The following is a 23,331-nucleotide window of genomic DNA, read 5'->3' on the forward strand; positions in this document are numbered from 1 at the left end:
AGAAAAACAAACACCAAGCTGACATTTGACCTCTGTCTTTGAGCTCAGAGCAAATGTGATACATGACAACAAGATTTAAAGGCATCTTTATTGCTCATTTAACTCCATGAACAGGTCACCTGTTTGTCAGTTGCCAGACCAGACCAGTAGGGCCTAAAAATAGCTCATACTGATAAAATCTGACTTGACATAGGAAGTGGGCGAGTGAGGCCTGTCCATGTACAGCACCAAACCAATTGAAGTCCACACAAACCAAACACATTGGATTTTGCAGCTGTGACCTCTAACTTGCTCCCTGATACTCCTGGCAGTTCCTTTGTTACCCCTGGCCTCAGAGGGGGCCAGGGGTAACAAAGGAAGTGCCAGGCAAAAAAGGACTCAACAAAGTTCTGGAAGTTTCTTTTTTTAATATAAACCACTTTTTTGGCAGTATTGCTGTAAAAAAAGAAAGAAAAACATTCATCCTCCATCCTGGGATGAAAGGGGAGAGAAAAAAGAAAGGAGAGATAAAAGGAAATGAGGGAGAGAAGCACAGAGACAAATGGGGGAAGGGAGAGGAAATATTGAGTGGCGAGAAGGGTTGAATGATAGATTGCTATAGGGGTCTCCAACCTTTTCTTTCATAGTAGCTACTTCTGAAGCAGCAAGGGAACTGCACCGAAATATATGCTTTGCAAAATCTCCTGGTGAGCAGGGTTTTCAGTGAACTGAGGGTATCCTGAAGCTTTTAGGTATGAGTGAGAAAAAGCTATTAAGCCTAAGGGCAAACAGGGAATCAGGTGACCAGAAGATGAGCTGGAATCCAAAGACTCCTGAGATTGAGCTGGAGCCTCCGAGATCTGAGCCTGAGCAGTGGGTCCTTGAGGTGAGCAGAAGCCTACAGACTTGAGGATGAGTGTGAACCTCTGGGCCCATGTTGAATAGAGGTGACTGAGAATCCCTAAGGATGACCATGAGTTTTAGGTTCTGAGGGGATCCAGAGATCTGAGGGTGAGCAAAGGTTTGGGGATGTAAGAGAGAGAGCAATGCGTTCAAGGACCTGGGGTGACGAATTTATTAACCTGAAGATATGTGTCAGAAGCCGTAGGTGATCTGTAATGGAATAACCGTGTTACCCGTCTTGGATGATGCTACTGGCTTTTAAAATTTTAAAAACATAATTTGCCATAATGTTCACCTCACAATAAGCCCCTAAGGCTAACCACACAATGTTTCTTGAAAGGTTGCGATCCGCAAATGTGCGGAACTTTTTGTTTGGGTGCCCGGGCCAATTTTTTCACCCAATCCGACCCTGGCTGCCTCTGCTCCCTCTTATTGCTCTGATAGAAATGAAGTGATCCCCTTCAAAACTCCTCCTCCGATGTCTGCATGCTGATGAGTAAGAATTTAGGGATCAGTGGAGTTGAATGCTGCTGATAGATTTGATAAGATCAGGGTACAGCCACTGCATCCTTGCACAGGCCATGTGGCAACGGTATTATTGCAAGCTCTGTATTACATGAACCAGAATCTTGTTTGAACAAGCAGAGAAGCAGACTCCAGTGCACAGACCCCACCCCCTTTAGAATGTAGCCTGCCGCATAACTGTTTTAGATTCAGTCAGTCCAGAGTGGCTGCATTTGAGGGCAAAGGAGCTGGAGCGGCAGTACCCGTGGAGAGATAGCAAGAGGGCTGGCACTTGAAAGAATAGGAAGCAAGGATTTGGGTTTGGGAGGTAAAACATTAATAGAGATGGAAAAGCGCACTGGGGACACAGACACAAAAGGGACAGAACTGGGACACAGAACAGATCGGGTGGAACTGAGGAGCCCAGCACTAGGAGCCAAATGAATACTGGTAGGAGCTAGTGAGTGCACACAGCAGCAGGAGGGACCCTGCTGGAGAACACAGCGGCTTGAGGAACAGCACCTCTGATCAGGAGCTAAAAGCACCTGTCAACACGAGCTGAAGAAAGCACTGTGGATAGAACTGGGAAAGACACCAGCAGGATAAATTGCACTGGGAAATACAGGAACAGGATAGACCGCAGTTTTTTTTAGCCGAACTCGACCTGAAGGTATCAGAGCGCTTTACATGAGCACCAGTTGCATTACACACAGACATACTCCTTTTTAGGCATGGAGAGATTGATTTGCCCAGCAGTTGTAACCCAATCACGTTAGAGGCGGCCCTTGAGCAGCATGAGGGGCAGCATTGGTCAGGCACAGCAACAGGACATGTGAACCCCGAGTTGCAATAGCACAATAAACATTTGTTGTTCAGCGCCAAGATACCCTTCTGGGTGAACGCGAGCTTTACAAATACTCATGTTATGTTATGCATGCAGACCCTCTTGAGAATGGGCAGCGTTGGGAAAGAAAGCAGCAGCTCGGCCTTGCTGGGGAATACAGCAGCTGAATGCCTAGCTCGTGCAAATATTAGCAGGAGGGGGACTCACCCAAAACCCCAGAGGCATGAAGGAAGCCACCAGAGAACCACAGCATGATGGCAGCACTGGTACACTGTAGCAGAACATCAGTGTGGGAGAAAGGGGCAAGAGCCACAGTTTTAAATGACTTCTCAAAAAGGCAGCAAGGAGACCTGCCAGTAGAAGGCTTTGCAAGTCAAACACAAGGTAGAATTTGCTCTGCTCTGTCAAAAAGCCGCTGATAAGGAGGGCAAAACCAGTGCACATGTATGGCACTGGTCGTAGGCTTTTGGTTTTTGTCAGTGCCCCCTTGATGTCAGATGGGCACGCCATTTGAAAAAACACTCCACAACTAATTCAGATCTAGATGGATAGATAGTTGCCCCCTGATGGAGTGTTTCATCAGCTTTGCTGCATAAGACAATCCACATGATGTATTAAGTTGGACAGGACCCAGAGCACAGTCTTTGCTTTTTCATAAAGAGGGTCAGCACTGAGTGCGACCTACATAGGGGGAGAGGACGGATAGTACTGGGGGACTGAGGAGCATTGACTGTGCTCTGGATCAGGAAGATGTTCTGGAGGGAGACCTGGAGAATGAGAGATTAAGAGTCCACACTTGGAAAACTAGGCAGGGAGAACTGTTGAAATGCAACAGTGCTGGGGCAAGTTCATAATAGAAGGAGAAACTTGACGTTTCCTTAGGATGCAGGATCAACTGTGTGAACCAAGAGTAGGAAACGTCGACGGACAGCAAACCCTTAAGCTAAGAGTTGATGTTGGCACATGGAGTAAATCGGCTCCTCCTGCCCTGCCTGTCCCCCTCCCCCCCCCCTCCCACCCGCCCAAAAAAAGGACCGGGAAAGAGCAAAAGATCCCACATAGCACACCTGATAGAAAGAGAGAGGAGGGTAAAACAGCTCTATTGCATACCTGGACATCGAAAACATTGCAAGGATGGCAGTGCTCGACAGCCCCGGACAAGGAGGCAACAAGTACACGCAGGTTGATACTTTAAGAAGGAGAACAGCTCTAACATTTGATTTTCTTTGTGTTTTTTCTAGGGAGACGCGGAAGAGTTGTATCCTTTAACCCGTGCTGCTATGTGAGCAGTAGGATAAGCACCACAGCTCATTTGTGAGAGCAGGATGGACGCTGACAAGCGCAGCCCCTATGAAGGAAATGGCCACCACATTTAATGACAGTGAATGCATTGAGGAGGGGGGCATATGCAGAGTCTTATAAACAGGGTCAGATTCTACTTTTGAGGTAACGGTCATGGTCCTACTGCAGGCGCTGTACAGGGACTGTTAGCTAAGCTACCACTGCAGCTTGAGAGAAAGGTGGTAGGGAGGTGCGTTGGAGGAAGGCACCGAGGAATAGATAAGGAAGAGGGAGAATAAGAGGCTAGCTGAAGAAGGCTGAATTAGAGAGAAGGGTGGAAAGAGGGAGGCGGTGAAAGTAGAGCATGTGAAAGGCCACAGAGAAACAACTCTTGTTAGGATCTTAGTAATGCTTAGAGAATACTCTTTGTTTGCCCGACAAAACCTTTTCCACTCGAACAACACCACAGTGATTATATTTTAGTGAAGGGAGGGAAAATGTGCCATGGTAAGGGTTGAACTAACTACGTCTTCTGTTGTATCCGTTTCTTTATGGAAGAGTGTGTATTCCTCAGTATTATGAGTAGATATACTTCATATATTGCAACCATCAGTTATTAACAATGTTCCATGTATATGGCAAACAATAAAGAATCAAACGTAGAGGAGGAGCCTAGCGCGCATCTAAGATGGTCGCGTGAGCACAGGGCTCCCCGGACCCTCGCTGCTCCTCGGAATTTATCCTGACAATATCCTGATTTGGTTTCTGGAATCTGGGAGATGACGACCGGCTGAGCACGTATCTCTTTTCAGAAATTTAATTGGACCCGGGAATCCTGAGTTATCGTTGTTTGAACTTTTGGGACCCACCCGACGGAGGTGCCCGGGGCGAAGGTGGGCCGTGGGGCCGTGTCGCAGTTGAACAACAGCGGCTGCGGCGCGGTTCCAGGGGCCGCTCGGCCACTTTCGGTTTCACTTTCAGACCTCAGGGGGCTGGCCGGTGGAGCGATTGAGGTGGCGGGGGGTTTCCTGGACCTCTGCACAAGGCTTTGTCTCCACCTGCCACTAGAGTGCCTATCGCCTTGGGTCCCCCCGCACCGCCATATTGTGGCTTCGGGTGCGGCGCTGGTTTCCAGGGCCGGTATCCCGGCTACTTTTGATCGGCGGTCCCCCTCGGAGTCCGTGGCCGCATGGGGGGCAAGGGGGGCCCTGAGGGGCGTAAAACTAAGGCCTCCCTCCGTGGAGGATCGGTCCAGACCAACAACATGGACCGCTACACTCAGGGCAGAGGCTCTCCTGGACCGGCCGGTCCCCCCTCAGACGCCGCCGGTGGTGGCACATCCGTCTCTTCGGAACTTTCCCTACAGGACATCATGGGCGCCATTGATGGCATCAGGGAGACTATCGCCACGCAATACGAGGCCCTGGCCCGCAAGATCGATACGGTGGCGATTGATGTCACCTTAATACGGGCGGACCTCTCCAAAACAAACGAGAGGGTTCAAACTCTCGATGCGCGGACCTCCACCCTGGGTGCGGATGTGTCGGACCTGCAGGCCGCGCTTGGCGACATCAAGGTGGTCAATGATCAGATGGCCCGGCGGCTGGAGGACTTCGAGGGACGGGCCCGACGCAACAACATCCGTGTCGTCGGCGTACCGGAGTCCTCCGACGACCGCCCGGTTGACCTCCTGGTCGAGGAACTCATCCTCCAACAGCTGACCCCTGCGGGCTTGAGTAAATTTTTTGCTGTTGAACGGGCTCATCGAGTTCCGGGCGGGCGGCCACGGCCGGGGGCCCCCCCGCGGCCTATCGTGGCCAAACTGTTTTACTACAGAGACCGGGATGCGATTCTGCAGGCCTCACGGGCTCATGGCCCGGTTCGACATGAGAACTCATCCATTAACTTTTATCCGGACTTTACTCAACTTGTCCAGAAACAGCGGATGGGATTCCAGGGGGTGAAACGCCGTCTTCGTGAGCTGGGCCTAAAGTATTCTATGCTCTACCCTGCCAAACTTCGAGTGGAACATGAGGATCGGACTGCCTTCTTTGACTCTCCTGTGGCCGTGAGTGACTGGTTGGACTCGCTGCCGGGCAGAGGTGGCCGTCCCGGGCCCTCTGCGGGTGCCAACGGTGACGGGTCCCCTTTGGAGTGATTATTGGTCCTTGGTTTTGCTAATTTGCACTGCTCAGCTGGGTTGTACTTCTTTGGTTTAGTGTGTTTTGCTAGGACCAGTATGGGGGGCGGGCGGGGACGGGTCCCTTTCCTCCTCCGGCGTCTTTTTGTAGACTGGGGTTAGTTGGGCGACAGGCACACTGCAATTTGGGGGGGTTTTTGGCCCGCAGGGGTGCAGGGTGGGGGGAGTTGGGTGTTGGGGGGGGTGGGGGGGAAGGAGGGGTTGTTTTGTAGTGTGGTTTTTGTTTGCAGGGCGAGGTATTGATTTTCTTCCACCTTTGGGACTTGTGCTGCTTGCGGGGGGACCTTTGATCTATTGGAGGGGATGGGGGGGGACGGGTTGAAGTTGATGTCATGGAACGTCAATGGGTTGGGGGACCGTATCAAACGGGGTGTAGTTCTGCAGTATTTGCGTCGTCTGACTCCTGATGTGGTGTTCATCCAGGAGACGCATCTGGTTGGTAATGTCTGCCATGCAATGAACAGGGGGGGATACCGCCTCGTGGCTCACTCTGGTTTCACAACTGGCTCCAGGGGGGTGGGCATTCTCCTGCGATCCTCACTTCCGTTGGAGATCACGAGGGTAGTCTCAGATGACAGAGGGCGTTATGTTTGTCTGACTGGGAGGTGGGAGGGGCATCCCCTTGCCCTGGTCTCAATTTACGTCCCCCCGGGCCTCCAGAACTCCACCTTCGCGGACTTGGGTCGAATGCTGCTTGAACTTCCGGATGGCCTTCTGCTTATGGGCGGGGATTTTAATTCGGTGGTTTCGGGTGACCTGGATCGTCACCCACCCAGGGCCCTCCCCGCTGCCCAGGCGTGGCTAGGTGGTCTGTTGGAGACCTTCGGCCTGGTGAATAGTTGGCGATTAATGCATCCGACCCAATGTCAATACACCTTTCACTCTGGGGCACATGGGAGTCTTTCTAGGTTAGATTATTTCCTTATGCCCGCGGCGCAGACGGGTCGAATTCGAGAGGTCAGGCACCTGGCGAGGGGTATCTCCGATCATTCCCCGCTGTGGCTTCTCTTTGACACCGAGTCGCGGTCTGCCGGGCGGATCGCTCCCATTAACCCGTGGTACCTGCGAGACCCTACGACTCGCGAGAGTCTGGTTAAGGCTATGGACCAATACTTTCTTGAAAACGAGGGGTCGGTGTTGTCTGCAATGTCCCTGTGGGAAGCCTTTAAAACCGTAATCCGCGGACACGCCCTCTCCCAGATAGTGGTGGCTAAGAAGCTTAGGAGTGAGGCGGTGGTGAAGCTGGAGACTGACATTTCGGGGCTGGAGTCGGCCTTGGAGGTGGGTGTCACTCCGGACGGGCTCCATGCCCTCAACCTGAAACAGTTTGAATACAGATCTCTTGTCACTGACGCTGCCAAAACTATGTATAGGGAGCAGCAGGGTCGGTTGTATGATGCCGGGGACAAGGCGGGAAAGCTGATTGCGTGGCTGGACAAGAAGGAGAGAGTGAATCGTGTGGTCCCGGAGTTGCGTGTCTCGGATGGAGTGTGTGTGACTGAGCCTGGTGAGATAGTGGAATGTTTTGCCGACCACCTCCGGACCGTGTACTCCCCGGTGACTGATAGGGATGAGGATGATTCTCGCCTTCTACTGAGGGACATTGCTTTGCCTGGCCTTTCTGCCGAGGACCGTGAGCAGCTGGACGCTCCCTTGTCGGTAGATGAAATCGCGACTGCGATTCGGTCCCTTCGCTCGGGCAAGGCCATGGGCCCCAACGGTCTACCTATCGAATTATATAAGTTGCGCCCTGATAAACTAGCGCCCTTCCTCCGTCGTATGTTTCAGGAGTCCCTTGAGGCCGGTTCCCTTCCGGTCGACCAGCGACTGGCCACGATAGTCGTGATCCCCAAGGAAGGTAAGCCACGGGACCGCTGTGCCTCTTACAGGCCTATCTCACTGCTAAATGCAGAGCCTAAAATCCTGGCTAAAGTCCTTGCCAATCGTTTGTTGAGCGTCATCTGCGATCTGATTCATCCTGATCAATGCGGCTTCATCCCACATCGCAACACCGCCCTCAACTTGCGGCGTCTTTATGGCGCCCTTGCCAGGGCAGAGTACCTCTCCGAACCGGCCGTGCTGGTTTCCTTAGATGCCACGATGGCCTTTGACACCATCGAGTGGCCATTCCTCTGGGCTGTCTTGACCAAATTCGGCTTTGGGGAGGGATTTCTTGGCTGGGTGAAGCTTCTCTACACGGGACCCATGGCTCAGGTGGTGGTTAATGGGCTGGTCTCTCGGCCCTTCGCTCTCGGTAGGGGTACGAGGCAGGGATGCCCGTTGTCCCCTCTGCTCTTTGCTCTTGCCCTGGAGCCACTCGCCGCTTGGCTCCGCTGGGAGCCCTCGATCAGGGGGATCCGGTGGGCCCCGGGCTTTGAGGATCGGGTCTCGTTATACGCTGACGATATCCTCCTGTATCTTACCTCGCCGCGGCAGTCGCTTACCGTTCTCTTCGATGTTCTGACTTCCTACGGGAGAAATTCGGGTCTTACGATTAATTGGTCTAAATCCTGTGTCTATCCTATCTCCGGTGGCCCCCCTCTCCTGCCGCCTCGGCTTCCGATCCAAATATCGCTGTCCGGCTTTAAATACCTGGGGATACACATCTCGCTGGACCCGGTGGCTCGCTATGAGCACAATCTCCTGCTTCCACTTCGGCGTTTGAGGGAAGACACGGCTCGGTGGTGTAGGCTGCCCCTGTCCCCACTGGGTCGGGCCGCATTGTTTAAAATGATGTCCCTTCCCAGGTTCCTATATGCACTTCAGAACTCCTTCGACACCATTCCAGTGGCCTACTTTCGGGAAGTGGAGAGCCTGCAGAGGAGACTGGTGTGGGACGGACGGGCACGTATTGCCCTGGCCAAACTCACTCTCCCCTGGTACGACGGGGGCATCGCGCTTCCCGACATTCGCAGGTATTATTGGGCCTCACAGCTATCAGCCATTAACCATGCCACGTATGCGCCTGGCTTGAACCCGGCGTACGAGATGGATAAATTCCTGCTTCCCGGCGGTAACTATAACAGGGCGCTTTACTCCCGCTCGGCTGGACGGACCCTGACGGGCCCCACTAAGATCGCGGTACGGATTTGGAAGGCGGCCAATGTAGCCATGGGCTGGAGTGAGCGACTAACATGCGCTACTCCTTTATTTGCCTCCGACCGACTGGGAAGCCTCTGGACAACGAAGGGGTTTGACCGTTGGGACACGATTGGCATCAGTAGAGTGGGAGACTTATGGATGAAGGGCGCGGTTAAGACCTTCGCGGCGCTCCAGAGCGAATACGAACTCACGGAAAAGGAGTTCTTCCGATACGCCCAGGTTCGGCACGCCCTGCTCTCTGTCTTTGGGGAGGGGACCAAGATCCCTGCCTCTTCGCCCCTCGAGGACCGCATACTTGATGGTCATGTCCCCGACAGTACTATCTCCTTAATTTATAAAAAACTCATTAATAATCGGGCGGACCTATTGGTGCGCCTTCGGGAGGCGTGGACGGGGGACGGGGTGGAATTAGACGACGAAGACTGGCAGTCCGCACTATCGTCCCCCAAGGAAGTTGCCATTCCAGCCCGTCTCCGTCTGGTCCAGCTAAAAATTCTCCACCGGGTGTATGTGACGGGCCCCCGTTTGGTCGCGATGGGATTCTCGGAAGATGGGCTCTGCAAGCGGGGGTGTGGGCTTAGTGCCACCTTTCTCCATATCCTTTGGGAGTGCCGGGAGGTGGCGGAATACTGGCGTCGGGTTCATGGGGTCATGGGACAAGTCACCGGGGTGGCGCTGCTGCCGGAGGTGCGTCGATGTGTCTTGAATGTGTGGGAGCCCAATGACTATAACGCGGCGCAGACGCGGTGGGCGGCCCTGGGCTACATGATTGCCAAGAGGGATATAGCGCAGCTTTGGGGCTCCCAGCGGCCGCCCACCGTGTCAGTATGGAAGGAGAACATGGACTGGTGTATGTTCAGGGAGAAGACTGTATATGTGGCCCGCGGTAAACCCGGGGCATGGGGTAGAGTTTGGGAGCAATGGAACGTGTATCGTGGGGGTATCTGTACGCCCCCCCTAGTGGACACCGATATTGCCTTGTCCCCCTGACCCTTGATGGTTCCTTGCAACTGATTGTAATAATCGAATATAGATGTTCCTCTCCCGTTACCCCCCCCCCCCGATCTATCAGTACTCCCTCCTGTTGATAGCTAATTGAAGGTCTGGAGTAAAGTCCCCCGGATGTAGCCTGACCCACGCTTTTTGCCCTTATGCCTCGCCTTTTGTTTTTTGTTGTTATTTATGTTAAATGTATGTCTCCTGTTTCTTTCGAGCTATCCTGAGCCATTTCCGGGGCTGGGCCCCAGGTGTCGCCTACGGCCTTAACTAATGTACGATCCTTTCTGAATCTAGCGGCCGGCCCTGGTGGTTGTAGGCCCATGCTTGTAACTGATTTATTGTTTAATAAACATTTTTACAAAAAAAAAAAAAAAAAAAGAATCAAACGTATGGTTTGCATGGCCAGAATTCCAAACAGCCTTAACTCACCCCTCCATGACCCTATTATTGCAGTCTGCAATGTGCAGCATTTACATGTTCTCAGTGCCAACAGTGCTGAACCTGGCACACTCCCTCTGTTGTCTCACACGCACACAGAGCTGGGATGCCAGTAAGGTGATATCCTGCCCTACCAAGGTGCAGGCCACCCCTTCACAGTTCATAACCATAGGTACTCGTCTTCCACCCTCTAGTCCACACTCCTCTCTGCTGGAAGAAAAATACCAGGTAGACTTCAGTATTGGATCTGCCTCTTTCAGACTGTAACATCTGTGTTCATCTAGCCACTGTTTACTATGGCAATTGTGACTTTATTTTGAACTGTGCTGCTTCGGTTAGTTTGTTTGGGGAAGCATACATCAAGAGGTTATAGCACATTTGCTTGTAAACCGCCTTCGGAGCATACTGCTCCTACTGCAAATATATATAGTAATAAGAGGTACAACTATAATTAAATCATTAGTACCGTAGGAATTCGATCCACCTCAAAAGAATTAGAGGCTGAGTTGTTCCGACTAAGATTGAAGACCTGAGAACCTCTCCTGTTCGATGAAAAACTCTGCAGAATGCGCATTAACAAGCAATTGGCAAGCAAAATTGGATTTAGAGCACTACCCCCTCCCGATGTCCTGTTCCTCCTATTGGGTCCTGATGAGTGGGTGGTAATGGGGGAAAAGAGAAGACCGACCGAGAGAGGAAATGGAAATTTTGTGGATAAAAAGTAGGAAAGTATAAAAGATGATAAAATAAATAAAAAAAGGAACATAATATGATGATGGAAAATAGACAAAGTGCCAGTGGTATGGTAAAGAAAGATGAACGCAGGGATTGAGGTAGGATAGGAGAGTCAAAGAAATAAGGGGATGAAAGAAGAAACCAAGACATATAAAGTAGTTAAATTGAGGAAATAAGGACGGAAGGACTCTGACTGAAGAAAGGGCAGATGTAGAGTAGCTTCCTTTCACGTGGGAAATAAGAACACGCATGCTACAAAAAAGAAGGAACTAAGAAGGATGCACAGATGGACGGGGGTAACAATGGAAAACAAAAGGGAAGGGAGGGTGGGTGGGATAGAAGAAAGAATGGTTAGGAAGAAAATGACTAATAAAAGTAAATGAGGGAGTCCACGACAGCAGAAAGTGAAGTTTGTGTCGACTTATTTTAATAGTTCTTCAGTTATTGCAAGTTCAGGAGCACGTAGACACATATGGAGCATCAACCTTAGGTTCTATGTTTAAAAAAATAATGGATGGAACAATAGCTGGTACATAATTTAGCAAGTTTAATCCTGTCCTTTTGATTAATTTTGCCCCGTCACATAATTCTCCCAGGTAAATATTTCTAGAGCCTCTTAACCTGTTGGGCAGTTTCTGTTTCAGGGTAGAAGTTGAATTCCTTGACTAACAGCTCTCTTCCACTCCCCTGGAGGTCCTCCTCTTTCTGAACGGCTGGTATTATGCAACCTACTTTGTGATGGAGATACTCATGTTTGCATACAAAGGTGAGTATGTAACTTATGCTGATCTTTCAGTTTCAACAGTACGTCTGGTGCCTCCATTCCATTGCCTTCAGTCCATAATTTCAGCATCTGTCCACTCAAGTGCTCCTGGGGTGTAACAGTCTCCTATTAAGCCATCAAAGGCTAGAAACCATACCTATTCCAAACTCTCTTGTGGCAAAATAAAGCAATGTGTGCCATTTTCCTTCTATGCCCTAGTACTAATAATCTCACTATCACTCATTTCAGTGCTGTCACCAGGATAGTAACGTCCATTTGCACTTGTAACCTGTCAAATAACTTAGCTGACTTAATAATGTCCCCGCTGTTCTCCTGTTCTGTGCCATTTATGGGTTTATAACTCCTATCTTGTTGCCTCTGCGCTGTGCTAACTGTGGTTAACCTCACATTCTACCATACTGACACTAATCCATCCCATCCTTAGCTTAAAGGGGGCAGTCAAACTAGATTACCAAGGATATAGTACAATAATTTATGTTGGCTTGTTGTATTATGTGTTTGCTTGCGCTAGATCATTGTAAACCTATTGTGATGTATTACATTTTTCTCCCTGCAGCCCATCAGTTTGTGGCCTCGTTTTGCTAGTGGCATCACACGTGTAGTCTCCTTTCACCATTGTAAATCTGCAAAAGCAGGTCGCTCACTGGCAGTGAAGACAGGAGAGAGCAGTCTACAATTGTAGTGCATTTTTAAAACCAGACCCACAGAGTGGTCAAATCACTCTATGCTTCTTTAAGCAAACAACCTTCCCTCTCCCATGCTGCTGCTTTCCTATGATACCTTTTCTTTTCTGGTGCCATTAACGTTTTGGCTTTTGTCAGTTGTTATTGTATTTTCTCCCTTCTCCCCAATTCACCCCACGTTTCTTTCACAGTATGTAATGTTCCTTTTTGCACTACCAACACTAGAATCCATCTTGTTCTCACTGCCCACGCTAGCGCTTCTCATTATGTCGTCTCGACCCTGCAGGTCTGCTCCTACCATATCCCACAGCTAACCTGACACTGGACCTGGTGATGCTGTTCCTCTACCTTGCCATCGAGGTCATCCGCATATTTTTTGGTGAGGAAAAAAGAATTTTAGATTTTATGAATCTGAAAGATGCACATACTCTAAGGTTTGAATTACAAAAAAAGCTTTAGAGGAATTGGGTGGGAGAGAGGACCGACTGAGTGGCCATGAGCACGTTCTCTGATTTGGGGTGTGGGGGACTAACGGAGATCAACTTCATAAAATCCAATGAGTTCTTTTTCTGTTCTTAAATTAATACAATGCTGCAAATGTATGGTCTATTGGGAGATCTTTGTTAAGGAAAGTAATTATTTCTGTTTTCTTGCAAGGTTCCTTTGGTGATAAATGCCGTTCTTCTGTTCCAGCTGCTTCTAGGTTTCCCTTAAAGGACAATCGTTTTGTTTAATAACTTATCAGTATGGCAATGACGTTGTTCTAATTATGCTGCATTGTACACCTTTCCTTTGTTTATCGTAGCCTGTTCTCCCTGGAGGTACAGGTTGTGTTTTCAATGTTATTTGTGTTACGTAAATTACGCTTTTGATTGGAAGGGCAATCGGGACAGAAATGGGTTTGTTTCAGATAGGCCTAACTCTTGGCAGTCTCGGTATTCTTGTTTCCAGAGACCACTGGTTTCTTGTTCTGTGAAGTAAAGCAAACCGTGGATATCTGGTGGCACTGGCCCTTGAAGATGAATGTAACCCATAGACACCTGTTAGTGTTAAGTCAGGGAGTAAGTGGCCACCAAGTGCTCCCTTCCTGATTCTGTGTGACCACAGTCCCACATGCAAAACTGTATATTTACTCTTTTACCAATAACTGCCATAACAAAGTAAATCCAGATACCTTGTGTTATTACAAATGGTATTTATTTTTTTAACATCATCTTTATTGTTCTTTTTTGTTCCATTTAATACATTTACTATTTTTCCATCGTAACAGAAACCATACAAACCCTGGCAAAATAAATAGTGGAACGTATTATTTTTTTCATATCAGCAATTCTCAGCTCTTCATCTACATTCCTGAACTGTGCTTATTTAACTAATTAGAACCCCTACTTCTATAGTCACTTTAATTTCTACAATAATGTCTCCATCTGGGTGACCAAGATAAAGTCTAGGATGAGTTCGTTTTTCTTGTGTGGTTCTGTATCTTGTATGTATGCTCTCTATCCTGTTACGTTCTCTCCTACTTTATAATTTCTAGGGGTCTATTTTTTATGTTCTCCTCCACCAATGACTACTCCTAGATATCCCCAATCAACCGTCCATTATGTGAGGGGCTAACCATATCCCGCCTATTGCTATTATATGCCCAGGTAGTAGAATTGTAAATTGCTGACCTCCCTGTCATTTTGCTTTTCGTCATAAATCTTGATATTCCAAACAGGCCAGGCAGTCAAGTCTGCTACTATTTGCCATCTCTTGGCACTATTTTATCTCTCGTCAACCCTCTCCCAGTACACTCCTAGATCATAAGGCATGTTGTGATCTTATGGTAGAATGTAGCTTCTTCTATTTGCATTTGGGGCATCGATCTGATTTACTTGGATCTACTTTATGAAGCATGAAAGGTGTCACATATATGTGATGTATGGTTCTAAATTGTATGAGTCAGAATCTAGCATTGCTTCAGGTCTTTCTAATGCGTGACATGGCTATGTTCCAGTTTCTGTGCCTGAATTCATTATCAATCTGTCTCATTTGTGTTTCACTGGGAGCGTCTGCCAGGAGTGTTATATTTATTTTCATGATTGCACGTTTTGAGATCTCATTGTCCAGAACTTCAGTTAGTCTTTGTGATATTGACTTCCCTATTTAAAAGCAGATAAAGGATGGACAACTATCCTTATGCAAACTGCATGCTGTACAAGCAAATGGTGTTGCCATATCTGAATTGTAAATAGGAGCGTATTGGCATTGTTAGTGTGTTTAACTCTGGTCGGTATTGAGTCATGTTGTAGACTCATTGGAGAATAATCTTTGTACTTTGGTCAATAACATTCGAAGTTTAATTAGAACCCCAATTAGAGGGTAAGGTAATCCACTATTCAAATTATATGTTTACATATGTAGACTATCATATCGTTGATCTATCTAATATTATAAGATCATATACACCAAAATTAGCACCATAATCTTTTCTACTCTTACTGGTGTCGAGTCATAAACCAGATATCGCCGAGGAAAGAAATGTAGTAAGTTACTCAATATACGCCGAGATTAAACCGAGTGGATGGTTAAAGTGTAGATATGTATCATAATTGTGATAGTAGAGATAAAAGTGTTATTCTATTACTTAATTTCGCATAAGTATTCTACTGGAATCTTCTCCCTCATTCGGAATATGTCCTTATCAATGAGCCATAATCAGCAATGACTCAAGTTGAGTGGCTTAGTTGTATCCAAGATTATCGTGAGCCCTATATTCTATTTGCTCACCCCTGTTCATGACACAGGTAGATAAAGGTGATCTAGCTGTGAGGTCAGTTGTACTATGATGGAAATAGACCGATATTTTTGAGTCTCCATATGCTTAAAGTCCTATTTGGTCTCCTCATCGTCCGCGTTCATACCAGACTAGCTAATCTCGATGCACACTCGGGGATAAACTATAGTCTAATGTAGTCAATCTGCATGCAGGTGCAATTTACATTATGGTAGAAGTCCACCAAGTTATAGATTGAAATTAATGACCCAGTGATATCAAACAAAAGCTACCCAATTATATGCATAGAAGACATTCCATAGTGTCTACATCATTCCCCCAAGAAATATTGTAGTTCATGGTCAATGTTCATATTCCTTTCAACGGACCACAATCGCATAATCCACATCGCTTCTCTGTGTCTAAGACACAGTTCCCTGTTGCCACTCGGGGATCTCTGCTAAAATGGTCAATACCGCAGAAATTAAAACTCTTATGTTCAGTTTTTGCTCCGCATTCCATGGCATGCGTTGCAGTGGGGTAGCGTACATCGTTGACTTTTAGGGCCATCATGTATTCACCAACTCTGTCTCTAAGGCACCTGATTGTGCTGCCAACATATATTCGTTCACATTTACAAACAATGATGTGCACCAAATATTTTGTATTACAGGTAATATTATGCAAAATGTCCTACATCTTTACACCCCCATAGCTAAATCTCCTTTTGTATCCATAGCTCACCTGCACATACCGCAGTGACTGCATTTGTAAAAGCCCACACTCTGTTCCATCAGCCAATTGACCTAGCATCTATGTTTTGGGTAACTGGGATTAAGAAGATTTTTGTGGGTCTGCCCCCTACGGAAAATTAAATTAGGCCTGTAAGAGATATAAGCCTGTAGCATTCTATCTCTTGTCAGTAAGTGCCAATGTCTCTAAAATGACTTGTGGAATTTTACAGAGAGCCCGCTGTAATCTATCACCAGCCGTACCTTCTTAGATATTTGCCCTGCTTGTTGTCTTTTGATTAGTGTTTGTTCCCTACTCACATTCATAATTCGCTTCCCAGCAGCACTAACCACTTTCTTGCTGTATCCTCTTTGTAAAAATCTAATTTCAATGTAATTGAGTACCGTCGCACCTTCTGATTCTTCACTACAGTTACCTGACATTTTGGATGAGCACTAGATGCATGTAATACTAAGTTGCATGATGTGGGCTTGTGATAAAGCCTTCTATGAATCTTATTAATACTAATGTAAAGTTCCAAGTTCAGGAAAATAATTGTCTCTGTACTGTAGTGAAAGATAAACTTTATATTGTACCGATTGTCATTGAGATAAGAGCAAAAGCTGTTTAGTTGCTGTACGCTACCTGTCCAATTCATAAAGCAGTCATCTATGTAGCGCCCCCAGTAGAACACACAGTCCATCCATGGCATTCCATGTGAGCACCAAATTAGCTCCCCCGCTGACTCTCCCATGAAGAAGCAGGTGTATGAAGGAGTGAATTTGGAACCTATCGCAGTCCCCTGTAGTTGTCTGTACCATTCATCTTTGAATAGGATCACATTATTCCAAAAGATCAACTCTGTCATCTCCAGCAGCATCTCTGTATATTACCGTAGGCTGGCTGATCTTTTATTTAGTATTTGTCGTAGAGCTGCAAGTCCCTGATCATGTCCAAGGCTATACAACATCCAATGTAACCATTGTCATGCCTGATTCCCAATAGATATTTCCCAACAGATTAAGTATAAGCTCTGTGTCCTGTATATATGAGAGAAGGTTTTTAACCAGAGGCTGTAGAAATACATCCACAAATTCAGATATACTTTCTGTGGGTCCACCAATACACGAAATTATTGGTTGTCTTGGTGGAAAAGGTTTTTTTTTTTGTATCTTGGGGAGTGTGTAGATGCATAGCTATTTCGGCCGGTCTATTCGCAAATGCATGTATTCGTCATCATTAATTAAACAGTTGTCATGCCATATCTTTAGATGTTGCTAGATTTTGTTTTTAATTTAGATGAAGAATTACCCTCCACCTTTTCATAACATGCCATGTCATTAAGTTGTGACAGTATTTTACTCTTGTAGTCGTGTCCATTCATGACCACAATGTTTCCCCCTTTGTCAACCTCTTTCAATATGATCTCCTTATTTTCCTGAAGGGTTCTGAGTGCTACTTTCTCTCCTGGGCTGAGATTGTCACCACCTCTACCCCATCCAGTCCTGTCTTTTTTTTCTGTTTCTAAGCTTATCCAAGTCACCTATACTGATCTTCATATATCAGTCCCTTCATTGCTTTTATGATCAATCTGTTAGCTAGTATCTAGTCTATAATTTTTTGTCCATGTTAATCATTGAGAGTCGATGATATGCTCTATAGTCCAGTGTATCATTTGTTCGGTTTGGCCGATTATAGCTTCTAGCATTGAAGGAGAGCCATTTTGCTGCCTCCAGGATTACTTCCAATAATTTATTGACCAATGTATCCATGTACTTCTTGTAAAATTCCCCTTGGAGACCAACACTGGGTGGTTATTTTCCTGAGATCACGCTGTATATCTCCTCTATCAATGCCATTTTATTGCTCTCTTTCTTGAGCTGGTCACACTGCTGCCTGGTTAGTCTTTGCAGACCTTTAACCTCCAGACATCTTCCTATGCTTATTGCTGTATTAAATGGTAGTTATTATAATGAAGTGGTCGCCTGTATTATGTAGATGTAATATGTGTGTTATGCAGATTTGTAGAGCACACTATCACCCAGGAGGGCAGTCTGGTGCTGAGCAGGTGTGAGACTAGGAAAACTAGGGTCTAGTGGGACTGCTCGAAAAGCCAGGTCTTCAGCTTCTTCTAGTGTTGAATAAGTGAGAAGGAGGCTCTTATGTGTAGCTGCATGTTGATTCATGCTTTAGGAGCAATGTAGGAGAAGGCTCAACCACTAGATCTAGATTTCCGTATGCTTGGAGTTTGTGGAAGTAGTAGTCTGGACAAGCGGAGGTCCCTGGAAGGTTTGTTAAAGCAGATACGATTGTTGAGGTGTGCAGGGCCTGTTTTACGTATGCCTTGAAAGCATGGGTGAGGAGTTTTACTTGGGCTCGCTTATGAATGGGGAGCCAGTGGAGCTCCTTCAAGTTTTGTGTGATGTGAGTGCGGTGTGGGAGGTTGAGTGTGATTCTGGCCATTGAGTTCTGAATGGTCTGCAGCCTTCTGGTGAGTTTTATGTTGATCCTGGCATAGAGGATGTTCTCTTCCTCTGCATCATCGGGGTTCATGACACCCAGCTGTTCCTCTCCCTCACCAATGAACACCACAGTTGCCAAGAACAACTTCCAGGACGGGATGAAGGCTGTCACCAACTGGATGATGGACAGCTACCTTAAGCTAAACTCAGAGAAGACCGAAGTCCTCATCTTGTGCTCCACCCCTCCGCTTGGGACGACTCCTGGTGGCCTGCAGATCTTGGACCTCACACCCACAGACCACGCAAGAAATCTCAGTATCACCTCGGACTCCTCCCTCAGCATGAACTGCCAGATTAAAGCCGTCTCATCATCCTGCTTCCACATGCTATGCCTCCTCAGAAAGATCTTCAAGTGGATTCCCACCGAGTCCAGAAAGATGGTCACCCATGCACTCATGAGCTGCAGACTCGACAACGGCAATGCTCTCTATGCCAGCATCACCCAGAAACTCCTCAAGAAACTTCTAAGCATTCAGAACGCCTCTGCCAGGCTCATCCTAAACATCCCCCGCAGCAGCCACATCACCAGCCACCTGAGAGACCTCTACTGGGTCCCATTGAACAAAAGGATCACCTTCAAGCTCCTCACACACACCTACAATGCCCTACACGACACAGGACCTGCATTCCTCAACCACCGCCTCTCGTTCCATGTACCCACCAGAGACCTCTGATCTGCTCAACTGGCCCTGGCCGCCATCCCATGTATCCGCAAGACCACTGCCGGGGGAAGATCCTTCTCCTACCTCGCAGCAAAGAACTGGAACACCCTGCCTCTCTCCCTAAGGCAGTCACCGTCACTTCCCCAATTCAGGAAGGACCACAAGACCTGCTTCATTGACCGAACCATAGTGCAGTCCCCCCCTCCCCCAGTGCTTTGCGAGTGAGTAGTTGCGCTTTACAAGCCACTTGATTGATTGATTGATTGGTATGGAAGCATGAGATGCCGACAGCATGGGCTTGGAAGGTCATGTTGAGTTTGCTGTCGATCTTGATCCTGAGGTTCTTGGCATGGGTAGTCGGGTGGGGGTATCAGTCCTAGCTCTGTTGCTCACCAGGTGAAGTCCCACAGTGATGTGCTCTTCCCGAAGTTCATGATTTTGGCCTTATCGGCATTCAGCTTTAGACAGTTGGTCTTTAACCAGTGGGTGATTTCAGTCAAGCAGGACTTGAACTTGATCAGGGTACTCACCATCTTGTCCATGAGGTAGAGAATGAGTTGCGTGTCATCGGCGTAGGAAAGGATGCTGATATCACGAGAGTAGATGATTCTGGCTTGAGGGATCATGTATGCATTGAAGAGGGTTGGGCTCGGGGAGCATCCCTCCAGGAATTCAATGAGAGATCGCGGGTATCCGAGGTGTACACTGCCAGGCTGATTGACTGGATCTTTTCAGTCAGGAAGAAGATCCATCTGTGTACCTGTCCTGGATTCCAATGTCATGAAGACGTTGGATGAGGATGGGGTGGGAGACTGTGTCAAATGCTGCAGAGAGATCCGGGAGGATGAGGGTCGCCATTTCTTCTCTGTCCAGAGTCAGCAGGCTGTTTGTGTGCTGTGGTTGAGCCTAAAACCAGACTGAGTGTTCTCAAGTAGTTGGTGGTCATTGAGGTATTCCGTAAGGTGTCTATTGATGATTTCCTCTAAGGACTTGGCTGGGAAATCTGCCTGGTCGACAAGCGTTGAAGGGTCTGCAGAGGGTTTCTTCAGCATTGGGAGGGCAGTTGCATGTTTTCAAGCATCTGGGAAGGTCGCGGAGGAAAAGGATGCATTTAAAATGGGTGTGAGCATAGTGCTGATAGGTTGCAGTTCTCTAGAGTATGTGTGGTGCAGGCGGGGGTTGGTATATTGGAATTATAAATACCACATTGTGTGTAGAGTAACCATAGATAAGTTTATTAAGTAATAGCCTAGGAGTGTAGAGGGGCTTAACATGCGTTAACTGGGACCTTTTTGTAACACCCTGAAATATTTTAATTTCAAGGACCACAAGATCAATAAATTATTATTCTACAAGAAAATGACAACTTATGGACTCAAATGCTTAATTTGAATTTGAAATTTTGAAGACCTGTAATATAATGGACTAATCTTTTTTCTAATTATTCATATTCATTGTGATTGCACTGTGGATTTAAGGGGCATAATCCATCAATAGGTTGGCCCATTTTGAATACAAAATTGAGTTCTGTTCAAGTTGGTGTAGACTCCCTGGAGTATTTCCCCCACACTCCTAGGCAATTACTTAGTCACTGGCATAGACTACTTTGCTTCTTGATGTGCATATTGTGCATAAGCAAAATGTCGTCATTCAAGTGAGACCAGCTGAGTTGGGCTGGCACTGTGCCCTATACTATATGCTGTGGTAGGCGTATAATGACATTTTACAGCAGACCAATGGATGAAGAGACGTAACAGAAAGCATATATATATATATATATATATATATATATATATATATATATATATATATATATATATATATATATATATATATATATATATATATATATATATATATATATATATATTTTGTAATATCAAAAGGCCTTGGCTAACACCAGACCTAATAAGAATCTTCCCTCCCCATACTCGGGGGACTTAAATAATCTTTACTATACCAGTGCCCAGCCTGAGAGATATCCACTTCTCTGCCATCAATTTATAGAGCAGAGATCTGCTGTTTTGTCTTCGCACGCCATGGGGATAAACCCATTGTAGCCGTCAAAAGGTAAGAACTCCAACACCCTCAATAAGGATGAAAACCGACTGCTCTAAAGGAAAAGCAACATTTTCATCACCTCACTAGTCACATTAGATCACATCAGATAAGAACAGGACCTTCGGGAATCTACTGTAAGTCTTCCAGCCCATCATTAATAAGAGAAAGTACAGTCCTCTTTTTTAATTTTGGTAAAGGCGAGAAAGAGGGTCATCCCATGAAAGCTCAATATAAGGGCCCCATTACACATGGGTCATGATTCGACCTAATATTAGCCCCCCTCTCCCAACCTCCACATCCAGAACAGCTGAAAATATGGAAAAGATTTTAGGGAATAATTTGCCGGAATCCATGTGTCTCAGTGATAAACTCCAAATGTATAGTGTTCCTGTAGATTTTCTAATCCTTATGCCAGTAAATTATGTCACAGGACCTATTTAGCATAACAGGGCACTCATATGAGGCTCTCAGTCGTGAGTCATGCTTTTCATAAAAAAGTTTCATGAACAGAGTTCCTTTTTCTGAGTAAACTTGAAAAGGTAGATCATTTGGTGGGTGTTGTGAAGCAGGCACTGGCTCTCGGGCTTTATGTGTGATTGGGAGATGAAAATGTTTTTATTTTTCCCTGGGGCCTAATGGTATCCCGGTGGAACTCTTTAGGCACTTGGCTACGGTCCTCACGCCCCACTTATTGAACATGTATAAAGATAGCTTACAGAAGGGGGAACTTCCCGGGGACCAGCGCCTGGCTACGATAGTAGCAATACACAAACCGGGTAAACCGACGAACAGTTGCATGTCATACAGGCCCATATCCCTGATCAACGCAGAAGCAAAGATCCTAGCCAAGGTGCTGGTAATGCAGCTTCAGCCTTATTTGGGGGCGGTGGTTCACCCGGATCAATCAGGGTTCATGCCGCACCGGAATACGGCGCTAAATCTGCGGCGAGTGCATAGTGTCATGGCACGCAAATCACTAATTCAAGAAGATGCGATAATCCTTTCATTGGACGCACAAATGGCGTTTGATATGGTGGAATGGCCATTTTTATTCGCAGTACTTCACCATTTGGGGTTTGGGCCAAAATTCATAAAATGGGTGGAACTACTATATACGAAACCTATGGCACAAGTGGTGGCCAATGGGAGAATCTCAGGCACCTTCCCCCTGGCCAAGGGGACGCGGCAGGGATGTCCGTTGTCACCGCTTCTCTTCGCACTTGTGCTGGAACCCTTGGCGGCGTGGATACGCCAAGATCAAGTGATCCGTGGGCTCAAGTGGGCGCCGGGATGGGAGGACAGAGTATCGCTCTACGCAGACGACATGCTCCTTTCTCTGGCCTCGCCGACCCGTTCGCTCAATTGCCTCATGGATATCTGCGCGGCGTTCGGCCGGGTATCAGGATATACAATAAACTGGACGCATATTTATGTACACGCAGGCGACCAGCCTCGACTCCCGCGAAACTGTGCTGCCACGATAGTGTCTGATGGGTTCATATATTTGGGCGTATATGTCACGGCGCACGATTCCCACTTCATAGCTGAAAATCTTAAGAAACCTCTGGAGCGGTTCCGCAGAGATGTGCAGGGCTGGCGTGCACTGCCGCTTACCCTCTTGGGCAGGGCGGCCCTCTTTAAAATGATGGCACTCCCGAGGTTCCTGTACGCCCTGCAAAACACACCATTTCCGATACTCCCATCATACTTCAGGGAAATAAATAATGAGCTTAACAAGCTATTGTGGGATGGCAAGGCGACGCGTATCGCAATGCACAAACTAGTGAAGGGCTGGTATGACGGAGGAATAGCGCTCCCCAACATTAGGGTATATTACTGGGCCTCACACCTGTCAGTAATTAACCAATGGCTTCACTCGGATCAGGCAGACCCGGCCTATCGCATGGATAGGCATTTGCTGTGTGCAGACAATCTTATGGGAATATTGTACAACACTAATCAGCACAAACATCTCATAGGACCAACAGCCCATACAATCAGGATCTGGCATGAAGTCCAGAGGGCTTTGGGGTAGGAAGGAGTCATCACGCAGGCGACACCACTCTGGGATACAAACAAACTAGGGAGGCTCAAGAACACGAAGGGTTTCCGACAATGGGACCTGATCGGTATTTCGAGGGTGG

At 47.2% G+C, this 23,331-nt stretch overlaps 1 protein-coding gene across 1 annotated transcript in view; it reads left to right on the forward strand.

The window, feature by feature from the left end:
• TMEM216 (transmembrane protein 216) overlaps positions 1–23,331 on the forward strand; it is a 44,434-nt gene that overhangs the window by 10,781 nt on the left and 10,322 nt on the right. Inside the window, exons 2-4 of the mRNA XM_085648521.1 lie at positions 3,472–3,488; positions 11,658–11,751; positions 12,739–12,831. Coding sequence (XP_085504647.1) covers positions 3,472–3,488; positions 11,658–11,751; positions 12,739–12,831 — 204 coding nt within the window. The remainder of the gene's footprint in view (positions 1–3,471; positions 3,489–11,657; positions 11,752–12,738; positions 12,832–23,331) is intronic.

This window comes from Triturus cristatus, chromosome 3_2 (assembly GCF_964204655.1).
Source record: "Triturus cristatus chromosome 3_2, aTriCri1.1, whole genome shotgun sequence".
Taxonomy (NCBI): Eukaryota; Metazoa; Chordata; class Amphibia; order Caudata; family Salamandridae; genus Triturus; species Triturus cristatus.